Consider the following 12,857-nt stretch of genomic DNA (forward strand, 5'->3'; position numbering starts at 1 on the left):
AAGCAAAACAAACAAAAAGTGTTTCTAATAGACTAGAAAAACCCTTACATTCTTATTAACTTCGTCCATGAAAATGTTTCCTGTATGGTTATGTTTCTCTGGAAGACATGTCTGAGATAGTAGGGTTTTTTTTTTTTTTTTTTTTTTTTTTAAAGAAATCGGTGAATAACTGCTCACATGTGTAATTTAAAAAATAATCTGAAATTTTTTTTATTTTAAAATAATCTACTTCCCTAAAATAATATAGAAAATGCAAAAGGTCAACTTTACTAAAAATGGGCCCTCCTTCTCCAGAACATTCCAGACTCCACTCTGAAATGTGATGGTTGAATTAGGGCTGCTGCTTGTGGTTTTATAATTTGTAGACTTCAGGCAGAGAATTTCAGATAGTTATTGTTCACATCAAATAATTGAGCCAAAAGGTGGTAAGTTTCCTGTTGGATTTAGAAGTTAACATTAGGCAGTATTATCCTACCTTGTAGCCATGCCACATGTAACTCACAAGATATCATGAGCCATTTTTTAGAAATAAATATATGAATTTGTTACTAAACATTCTAAATCTGTGGTGGCTTGCTTTCCCTACTTTATGAGTAGAACATTTTTCAAAATTTGTTTCACTGTATTACTTTCAATAAAAAAAATTGATGAAAATGATTGTACAGTTTTTATTTACAAATTCAGTGATCAAGAAATATCAGAGGGGATAATACCAAAAGGAATTTTGTGTGTGTTTGCCAAGTATACAATAAATAAGTAAAATTAAATGAGAGGAAAATAAAATTTTTATGCGTTAATATACTTTACTGTGTTATAGCTTTCTGAATATCGAACTGTGTAATCTGTTGCCTTTAAACTCTAGAACCCTCCAGCTTACTTTAAAGAGAATTTGTAACAGTGTGTACATTCCTACCAAGATGGATTTTTTTACTCAATGTAATTATTTTGTCCAAATGAAGATTGTTTAGTCAAAGAATTAATGCTCATAAAACTCTATCAAGTTGAAAAACAAAGGCAGATTTGGTGATTTTATAAAAGTGAATTCACATATGCATGGTCATTTTACCTTTAGTATGCATATCTTAAAAATTCTAGAAATTTCCTTACAAAGTATAGTTTCAAAGTAAAAATATCAATTTTGTGGAGTTTTGTTTTTATGTTTTGTACATAATTTCTCAAGCCATGTTGCCCTTACGTAAAGATATACCATTCTTTCGGTGAATTGTGTAACGTGATTTTGTTTCAAGGTGTTTATGTGTATTTATTCCTACTTTTAAATTTATCAATTTATTAATTCCTTAGCAGTTAAAGCTTTCTTCCAGAATGCAGTTCTGCTCTCTAGTAGATTCTGTTGTTCTAGACAAGGTGAAATAAGAGCAACAGAGAAATTCCATAAACATTTTTTTTATTAGAGTTTTATAGTTATATATAGTAGTTGGGTTCATCACAACAAACTTACACATGAATGAAAATTGATTTCATCTCATGATCTCCCTCTTTCCCCTCCTGTCCTCCCCCCTCCCCTTCTTCTTCTACTAGATTCCTTTCACTCATCTATTAATTTGTATTTGGTTCTTTATGTTATCCTATCCTTTGCTCCCTTTTTCCTTTTTTATACTCTAGCTTTTGCATATGAGAGAAAACATTCAACCTTTGAGTTTCTGAGTTTGGCTAATTTCATTTAGGATGATATTCTCATCCTAAATTCCATCCATGTGCTATCGAACACCATAAATTAATTCTTTCTATGGCTGATTACAGCTCCATTGTAGATATATTGCTGTAGTAGGGAGGTGGTTATAATGCTGCAGTATCCTGATATTAGATCTTTGGAGAAAATACTAAGGAATGAGGCATCTCAGTCATATGTTGATTCCATGCCTAGCTTTTTGGGGAATCTCCATACTGCTTTTCAGAGTGTTTGTACTAGTCTGCAGTCCCACCAACAATGTACAAGTGTACCTTTTTTCCCCACTACCTCACCAGCATTTATTGTTGTTTGTATTCTTGATAACTGCCATTCTGACTAGAGTGAGATGAAATCTTAGGATAATTTTGATTTACACTCCCCTGACTGTTAGAAATGTTGAACATTTTTTTTTCATATATTTGTTGGTTATTTGTGTATCTGCTTTGAGAATTTTTTTTTTTTTTTTTTAGTTCTTTTTGCCCATTTTTTTTATTGGGTTATTTGTTTTTGGTGTTCAGTTCTTTGTGTATTCTGGAAGTAATCCTCTATTGGAGGAGTGACTGGCCAAGATTTTCTCTCATTCTTTAGGCTGTCTATTCACGCTCTGAATTGCTTTCTTTGCTGTGCAGAAGCTTTTTAGTTTGATGGCATCCCACTTATAGATTCTTTGCTTTTTCTTGCACTTTGGGGGTCTTATTAAGGAAGTCAGTGCCAGCACTTATATACTGGCGTGCTGGCCCTATTTGTCTAGCAGTTTTAATGTTTCTGTTCTAACTGCTAAGACATTGATCAATTTCAATTTGAGTTTTGTGCAGGAAGAGAGATAGTAGTCTAGTTTCATTTTTCTACATAGAGCTATCCATTTTTCCCAGCACCATTTGTTTAAAAAGGTTATCTTTTCTCCAAGTTATAGTTTTGTCAGTTTTGTCATATATTAGACAGTTATAGGTATGTGGATTTGTTTGTGTCTTTGAATCTCTTCCATTAGTCTTCATGTCTATTTTGATGCCAATGCATGCTGATTTTGTTACTATAGCTCTGCAGTATAATTTCACATCTGGTTTTGTGTATCACAAAACTCTTGCTTTGCTTTTCTTGCTTAGTATTGCTTTGACTATTCTGGATCTCTTATTTTTCCAAATTAATTTAAGAACTTTTTTTTTTTTTTCTAATTCTGTGAAGAATATCATTGATATTTTGATAGGGATGGCATTGAATCTGTATATTGCTCTTGGCAGTACGGCCATTAGGACAATATTGAATCTGTCTCTTCAAGAACATGGGAGATCTTCCGACTTCTAAGGTCTTCAATTTATTTTTTAATTGTTCTATAATTTTCATTGTAGAACTCTTTTACCTCCTTGGTTAGATTAATTCCAAAGTATTTATTTTTTTCGAGGTTATTGCAAATGTGATGTTTTTTCTGATTTCCGACTTGGCTGAATCCCTGCTGGAGTATAGGAAAGGTATTGATTTATGGGTATTGATCTTGTGAGTTCCATAAACTTCCAAAGAGAAATACTACATTCTGGTTCTGTTCCTTATAATAACTAGAAAATGAGTAGATATAAATGTAAAGCCAGATAGATGTTCCATTAAAATTTCAAAGGAGGATCTTGATGTGTCATACTCAGTGTTTTCTGAAATAATTTCACCTTTGTACAAACAATTATGAAAATAGTTACTAAATAGTTATAAACACAAATTTTTTTAAGGCAATTCCAGGTAACATTTAGCTTAAATATCATTGTCTATTCTCAATATACACAGTTAAAGGAGTATCTTCATTCATAGCTATAAAGTTAACTGTAGTTTATTCTCAATCTCACTTTATATTTTTCAGTTAAACTCTTTTTTGCTTATAGTTTTCAGTCCTTGAACATTGTCTTTGAACAAATTGAATAACTTTTTTTTAAATGTAGCTTTACTAACATGAGCACAAAAGAGAGTAGATATATACTGCTGGCAAAACAAGTTTTCTTTAAAGCATAGATTTCCTATTCTTTCTGTTCCTTGTGAAAAATTAACAGTTTATTATAATCATAAAGCAGAGTACCAAACATTGTCAAGGTAAACAAATATAATCTCTATTTTTGAAAGTCTTTTCTTTCATTTTATTAAATCAATACTTATGCTATACCGTATCAATCAATCTGATGTTGGGAGTATGCTTGTTTTAAAAATTTCTTAAAGAGCTAAACTTATGTTTTTTTCGACAGATATTCCACATGACATATGATCTTGCCAGCGCAGTGGTGAGAATATTTAATCTCATTGGCATGATGCTGCTCTTGTGTCACTGGGACGGCTGTCTTCAGTTTTTGGTACCACTGCTGCAGGATTTCCCGCCAGATTGTTGGGTGTCTCTAAATGAAATGGTTGTAAGTAATTTGTATTATTTTACATTCAATCTTTTCTACATTTTGCCAAAAAAAGTATTTATGTTAGAATGATCTGATTTTTCTCTCTTCATAAATGTTTAGAGGAAACTTGGTTTTGCTTCTGTGGATATATAGTAAGATGATACTGATTTTTTTCTACATACATCTAAATTTAATTTTCATGTTCCTCAGTAATGTATATGTCACATCACATTTTTAAAAAATATTTTACTCTACTTATATGTGACATTTTATTTCAACATGAAAACACATACAAATAATCATGATGCAATGTTCTTTGAAAATGCCTAAAGCTTAGAATAATTCTTTCATTAGAAGTAATTATTATTCTAATTAAAATAATTCTAATTCTTAGAATACTTCTTTGTTTTTTTTTTAGCACTTATTATGTTCAAGTCATAATTTTAGGGACTGTCAAACACACAAATACATATACATTAGTATAGAGGAAAATAAGATGCATGAAACTTGATGCTATTTCAAATAACACTTTTTGCTACGGAAAACTTCATGTAAATGGTAAGTTTTAATTTTATCTCTGAAAGACACACAAATATAAAACTTGTCAGCAGAAATTTTATTCCCATAGCTAAAATATCTATATTCACATTTAATTTTGAGAACATATGTTTTGAAATGAGATCTGATATTCACATGGATCTCCCCTTCATTTCATTCATATCTGCTTAAATATCACTTCCTCAGAGAGACCTTCCCTATCATGCTAATATGTATATCACTCAAGTAGTTCATATTCTGTCATAAAAGCATTTAGCAAGACTCTTGCTCTCTTTCTCTCTTCATTCTCTTGTTTGTTATTTATGTTTTTCTTTGTTCCTCATACCATAATGTTAGAACAAAGAATTTGTTTTCTTATATCTTTTGTCTCCAGTGGTGTTCTTAATCTATTTTGGGCTATTATAGCAAAATGCCACAGTCTGGGCTATTTGTAAAAAAAATGAAAATTGATTTCTCACATTTCTAGGTCCAAGACCAAGGCACTGCCAACTTAGTCTCTGATTCTGAAATTGTACCTTTATATATGCCATACTCTTTTGCTCACATTGCAGAAGGTGGAAGCTTGAGAACCTACTCTTCCAAGCCCTCTTTATAAGGGCATTCATTCATTCACGAGGGAGAAACCTCTATGACCTCAACTCCTTCTGTTGGGTTCCATTTCCCAACTTTGTTGCATTGGGGATTAAGTTTCCATAACATGAATTGTGGGAGACACTTGCAAACCACATAGCAAGTGCCAGGAAATTACTGTCATATAAATTTGTTTTAACCTAGTCACTTATCATCAAAACTTTGAGAACTATTCTTTATGGGAGACTGTATGACTAAAGACTAAAACAAGGAGTTGATGAGCTCACTTTTCCAATCTGTGGTGTCTCCTTGATGATGCATCTGCCACTTTATTTATCTTTGAAGAAGGAAAACATATGGTAAAGACATTAATAAAGATATTTTGGGGCAGAGGAAAAGGTAACGGCTCTATAATCTAGCTTCTGACAGAGTGCATAGTTTAAAAACACAAGCACTGCTGCCAAAAGATGATTCATCATTGTCACCAGCCAATATTTCATTTGGTAAATAATTATTATTTTAAATTTTCCTTTGGTATCTTTCAGAAAATAGTGATTGTCATCATAGAGTAAAAGAACTATTTTTCATGTTTCTATAAAATGCATTTCATTTAATTGTATAATTACAATACAAGGCAATATACTAATTATCTAGAGATAAGCACATTTATTGAAGAATTTTAATGTCTTAATGACTTTTCCTTAAACATATCTGCATGTATTCATGGCGTACCTATGTGCACATGGTGTGCCTCACCTAATGTTGTCAAACCTTGAAACTTTGTTCTATCTTAATGTTATGTAATATAAACACCTTATTGAAGTAACAATTCACTTTAATTTGACCTCTTTTTTTCTTTTTCATTCTTGTATATGGATTTACTTTTGAAATTAGCTTTTATTTTCTTTCACATTTTTAAAATATTATTTCATTTGTAACTCTATGTAAGGGCAAAAACAGTTAAGTCTATGGGCGAATGAATGTATGTATCAGATTTTATTTTAAACTGTGAATATTAGCGATATGAATGAAATAACAGTTGATAACTCAACAATTTTTGTGTAGGATAATCTTGGTGGTGTCATTATACCTCAAATTTAATATTTTCTATTTTAGAATTACTTATTTCTAGCAAAACTTCTGCAGCAACAATAATAAAAAAGTGTATTTACACAGAGAGAGTTATAATGGAGAAGTAAAAATCTAATGCAAGAAAAAATACCCTGTATTTATTTAATACATTTACTGTATACAAAACCCTGTGCTGTGAAATATGCTCTTATCAGAAGCTCATAGCAGTGAAATGAGTTAAGCACTATTATCCCCATTTCATGGTTCGGAAAACTGAAACTTTTACAAGTTAAATGAACAGTCCAATGCCCCATGGGTGGAATACAAAACCATGAGTAGACATGTATCTAATTCCATAACTTCTGCTCTAAACCACATTATAATGTCATGTTGCATAGATTACAAAGAAGAGATAAGAAAAATAATGAAACTTTAATTAAAAACAATTCAGTTGTAGCAGAAAGATCTCTCTAAAATCAGCATTTGAATTTTAACAACTAAAAAGTAGCAAGAATATTTTTTCTAGATGTAGAAAAACAAAATCAACATGGGAAAGTAAAAATTGAGAAATGAGATCCAGATGGATGCAGGAAATACTAGTCATTCCTGAGTATGGGTTTGACAATTGTACTATGGGATTTGGCTTTATTGTCAAATTATTTATGTTAAAGATTGATGAGCTTAGCAAATTCCTTACATTTATTCTATTATATATCTTCTATTTTATATTTTTTATGTTCTTAAATATTATTAAGCACTATATATACTTAAATCCTCTCTAACCCTGTTTGCTTTTATATTCATATCCTTATCAATAAGTATGTCCTTTTAGCAAGTTATCTGTGTATAACCAATGATGATACATTCCAAGTCAATGGTATGACTATACTACATCCTTAACTATATTGTTAGTAATTTGTTTAATATATTCATTCTTACATTTACTGCTCCTAGTCTGAATTTTATTCCATAAAAGTGGGTTCATATCTTCTCAGCTAATCTGTTTGCATTCTTTATAAATGACTTTTGCTTTATAAATAACTCTAAGAGAGTCCGTTTTTTCTACCTACAATTTTATTAATGTAGTGTTATGGATTGGTGATGGTTTTAAAGAATTATGTGTAAGAGCAAATTTGAATCTATCACCATCAGAATGTACCACATAGGGAAAATGAATTTGTTTTTGTGATTAAAGCATGTTGTATTGCAAGATGTTACATTAAATAATCCTGGTTTATGGGCATAAGAGAATGATTCATTTATACAAAACCAGCATTAAATGATATCATATTAATCTGCTGGACAAAATTTTCAGCATAGCAAAAAGGAGAAAAAGGTTGAAAAACCAAGTTTACTCATTACATAGCACATTCTATAAAATATAACCTCATAAGAGCACTGTATTTGTGTTGTATACAATTACCTGACTACATTAAAACATTATCCATCAAAATAAATTTACATTAAGGTATGTTAATGGAGCTAGGCACAGTGGTACATGCCTGTAATTTCAGCTCCTGGGTTGGGGGAGTTGCTGAGGCAGCAAGATCACAAGTTCGAGGCAAGTCTGGGAAACTTAGTGAGACTCTATCTCAAAATAAAAAAATAATAATAAATAAAAAGACCTGGGGAGGCATTTAGCTTAGTGACTGAGTACCCCCGGATTCAGTCCTCAGTAACACACCTCCCTGCTAACACACACAAAAGATAAATTGATTTATTAATTTTGTTACTCTTTGTTTAGCAAAATCATATTCGTTTTAGCTCTATAAGGTCTATAAAGAAAATAAGTGTCTAATTTTATATTTGTACTTATTTGAGAAACATTATTATCTAAATAATTTATGTCAACTCAAAATTATCTCCTTGTAAAGCTTTTTGCTGTTGTGATTTAAAGGAATCAATGCACTATTTAACCTAGAGTGAAGTCCATTTGTTTTTTATGAATACCCCTTAAGTTAGCCATGTTGCATAACTGAAAGGATAATTATGAACAGCATTTGTAAAATGTGTAAGTTAGGTGTGGTGGCACATGCCTAAAATCTCTTCAACTTGGGAGGATGAGGCAGGAGAATCGAAAATTCAAGACCAGTCTCAGCAATTTAGGGAGGACCTAAGTAACTTAGCAATACCCTGTGTCAAAATAAGAAGTAAAAAGGTTGGGAATGTAGCTTTGTGATAGAGCACCTCTAGGATAAATTCTTCTGGGGGAGAAAAAAGAGAGAAGAAAAGAAAAACATTTAATTTTTTAAAAATTTTTACAGACTGCATTTTGATTAATTTCACACAGTGCACAATCATAGAAAAGAAAAACATTTTTAAGGGAGTTATTTTACATTTTTAAAAATCTACATTTTTAGTTCTTATGTATATAAGACAGTAGTGTATATTTTGACATATTATACTTACATGGAGTATAAGTTATTCTAATTAGGATCCCATTCTTGTGATTGAACATGATGTGGAGTTACATTGGTTGTATATCCATATATGAACATTGGAAAGTTATACCTTCTTTGAATTTGCTTTCTTAATTTCTACACAAAATATTTCTTTAAAGGTAAGTAATCACATAATTATGTCATGGGCTATAAATACAGCATACTCCATGTTAATGAAGTTCAAACTGATGAGCTCCTAATGCTCTTTGCATCTATTCTAAGAGGGTAATAATGGTTTTCAGAAAAAATTAAGACATATAAACCAAATTAATAGATTGTCAGGGAAAACAAATACAAAGATCTGTAAGTATATATTAAAAATCTTTGTAGAGAGTATGAGTTTCAATTAGAAAAATCCTGATTGCTACTTAATTTTATTTTCCTTTGAGACAATATGACAGGGACAAATAACCACACATTCACACATTCTTACATCTCCCTTCTAGTTAGAATGGAATCCCCATACACAAGTAGAGCATGGAAACCATGATGATTATAAGATCTATTGATTTTTCTGCCAAATGTGTAAAGTTGAAGTTAAAATAGTTTCACTTTCTGTTTTACAATGCCCATTTGGCTACTTAGATAATGATTGATGGAAATGAAATAGCTAAATAATGACTAAGAAAGAAGTTAAAATAAAATACAAAAAATATTCTATATATAGTATATATATATGTGTTCTCTATATATTCTATAGTCTATATCTATTATATAATATATATATCTATTATATATTATTATATATAATAATAATTATAATATATATCCTGTCTTGAAGTCTAGTGCTCTATTTTAAATTGGAATTTCTGTATATTAGAAATTACATTACAATGACAGTATTGACATTTTTTTCCCCGAAATAGAATGTACTATCAAAATGAAATTTTTTTAAGTCTTAATGAAAGTTAAGTAATTTGCTGACAAACCATTGTAGCTTTCCCAGAAAAAAATATGCACTCTTAGCTTCTATGAGTTATAATAATAAAGTGGGTCAGCAGCCTGCTGAGCCTGTGATTTCTCTCTGGTGAAATATTTCCGCCCATTTGGAAGGCCTGCCTTGGTGACTGTTCTCTAGTGCATATAAATATGACCCCTGGCAAAATAGATGCCATTTGCATACTACGGTCTTCCTTTCTTCTTAGATGTGGATTCTTTTATGAGAATAAACATGAAAATAAATTCTCACCTGGTACTTGAGTTTCAAGTAAAATTTGCATTTCAGAAAACTTTTAACTTGAATTAAGTCCCCTGATAGAGAAGAATGACAAATATTGATTTAATTTTATGTTGTCTATGACTATATTGAACTGCTTTAGCAATACATGACCAAGCCACAAATTCCAATTTTCTCTTTTCTTAGAGACTTGTTCTTAAGTTTAAGCAACGAATAACTAGAAGAAACATTATTCATGAAATTATCTCTTCTAACAAGTTGGAGAAACAAAATTCCTTGCAGCCTAGTAATTTCCTCCAAAAAGGCTAATTTACTAGCCTTAGTTCTCCAATAGTTCTCATATAGAGTTTGATGTACATTGTTGAAACTTTTACAGATGTAGTACAAAGGTATGTGTAACATTATTTCACCATTCTGAGTGAAATAAGTAAAAATACATTCATCTCCATTTTACGGAAAAAGAGCTTAATGGAGAATTATTACATATAATGGCATAAAACAATAAACTATCAGTTTAAGAGTTGGTTATGAAATCCCCTTGGGTTAATGTTGAACTCAGCATGCCATTCTATTTCATGACTTCCCCAGAGTTTCATCCATTATAAGTCAAGGTAAATTTGTGGATCCAAGAAACGACTATGAATTGTTGGTACTGCTGAAAGAACTTGGAATATATATGAAAATATGTAGGAAAAAAGGGTTTTGTACATTGGAATTGATTGTAAAAGTTCTCCCTTTACTACTCCATAAATCCAAAAGAATCAGGCAAATAAAAACAATTGCAACTTCTGACAAAATCTGAATTTCTCATACTTAACTGTCTATGGGTAGGAAATATACATATATAATGTATGTATATTTAATTCATGGTAGGTTGAAATAAAATGGCAAATTGATGTTATTGAAGATTAATGGTTTTGTACTGTATTACTCCACTAACAGATAAATGAATGTCAAGTGATTCATATAAAATTCTTGTCTTTCCAAAGAGTCCAGGATTATCACTCTATTTTAATAAAAAGAGAGACTTATCAACTTGAATTTAGTCGGCTAAATTACCTACTTTCAGATAATTTTAATGGGAAGTTATATAGTTACTCCCATATGGAGGGATTTCTGTAACTGTCCCTTTTACTATTTCTCCTCATGTTTTTTTTTTTTCTCCTGCCACAACACTGATATAAATGTTAGTCTAGAAATATATGGCAGAATTAAGATGACATGAAGAAAACCTTGTGGTAAATGAGGGGTGTAAGAAAGAATATCAGGTCTGTAATCCCAGTGGCTCAGGAAGCTGAGAAGGAGGATTGTGAGTTCAAAGCTGGCCTCAGTAATTTTGTGAGGCCCTAAGCAACTCAGTGAGACCCTACCTTTAAATAAAATCCAAAAAAATAAAAGGATCTGGGAATGTGACTCAGTGGTTAAGCACCCCTGGATTTAATCCCTGGTCCTAAAGAAACAAGAATAGCAGGAATTTTCTTTTAATCTTAACATGATCATTTTCATAATTCCACTGTAGAACCTCTCATTTGTTAAAAGTACTTGTTATTCAGAAATGTAACATATTCTAGAAATGAGTAATTTTTATGAGAAATTGAATTGCACTCACAAGCCTCGTTTATTTCCATTATTTTTCATGTATTCTTACAATTTATCTGCTTGTAAATGTGATGTTTAGGATATATAATAGAGTCATTGGCCAGTCGTTTTTATACATTGAGGATATAGAGATGGACTAGTATAATCAACCTTTAAATACTTTTTCAGTATTTATCTCAGAAACATGGTTGCACCCAAGAAAGAGTTAATTTACATGTTTGTTCTACAATTCACTGTCTTATACTCCACAAAGAAACACATCCATCTGTGCTCTGAAGCCATGTTTCTCATTGAATAAGCTTGATAATGGTGAAAATTACATAGAAAAAGATGGGTACTCACCATACATGATACCTGTGTAATTCATAAAAGGATATAAATAATGAATCAAAACACATTCTCTACATTTCCAGAAGCATTTTCTTGGAGATATCATAAAGTCAAAGTTTTCTCTAAATATATTTTAATAAAGAATGAATGTAAGTTATAATGTCTGGTTATAATGAACACTAAAGGAATTGATAGATATTTGTAGATGACCTTGTCCTGCCCTTTGACATTGTGTTCATGTGATAATGTAAGATTCTGGTTCCTGTAACTTAGGGAACATTTTCCACATCATGTACAACCACAAGATTGGGATCCTAATTAGAATAAGATATACTTCATGTTTGTATAAATATGCCAAAATAGACTATGCTGTTATGTATACCAAAAAAAACAAATTTAAAAAAATTGCATCTTCCAGTAGAGCAATGTTCAATTTCAGTTGATATAAATTCAAGAATATAATTCAATATGCTCATCTGTGTTTTCCAGAAATATTTTTTGTCTTTTAATTATTTTTATAGGATTTTCTCTCCTTGTTATCTATTAATTTTTAGAGATTATTTTTGCTTAAATTAAATGATAATACTATAGTGGAAAATGCTATTTCAAATAGTATATGCCACTATCTCCCCAGTGTTTCCAAATTAGAAGTAAGGCATCAGTAAACTATTTAATGATGACTACATTTTGTTTAGAACTTTTACAATACTGCCCTTAACTAGGTTTTCAATTTGTAAGGGAAAAAAAAAAAGAAGCTAGGCATATGTATATAATCATTAAATATTTGCCAAATCAAACTAAAGATTCCTTAATCTACAAATTTTATGGAAGACATTCTTCTAAGGGCAACAACTTTCATTTAACTCATCAATGTCATTATTTCTCTATAATTGTTGCATCTTATTGTCTCATTTGGAGATCAGAAAATTCCAAACGCAGCTCTTAAGTATGAAAAATTGAAATTTATATAGATTTATATACAATGAACCACGTAACCTTGGAAAGCTCTAAGTGATAAGTACAGATATGATTTACATATGAATATTTATGAAAATGTC

The 12,857-nt window shown here is 30.7% G+C and overlaps 1 protein-coding gene across 2 annotated transcripts in view; it reads left to right on the top strand.

Moving 5' to 3' along the window:
- HCN1 (hyperpolarization activated cyclic nucleotide gated potassium channel 1) overlaps window positions 1-12,857 on the top strand; it is a 404,733-nt gene that overhangs the window by 191,648 nt on the left and 200,228 nt on the right. For both annotated transcript variants that reach the window (XM_079145911.1, XM_079145910.1), the window contains exon 3: window positions 3,910-4,071. In XM_079145911.1, the coding sequence (XP_079002037.1) occupies window positions 3,910-4,071 (162 nt within the window). The remainder of the gene's footprint in view (window positions 1-3,909; window positions 4,072-12,857) is intronic.

This window comes from Sciurus vulgaris (genome assembly GCF_902686455.1).
Source record: "Sciurus vulgaris genome assembly, chromosome: 6".
NCBI classification, from domain to species: Eukaryota; Metazoa; Chordata; class Mammalia; order Rodentia; family Sciuridae; genus Sciurus; species Sciurus vulgaris.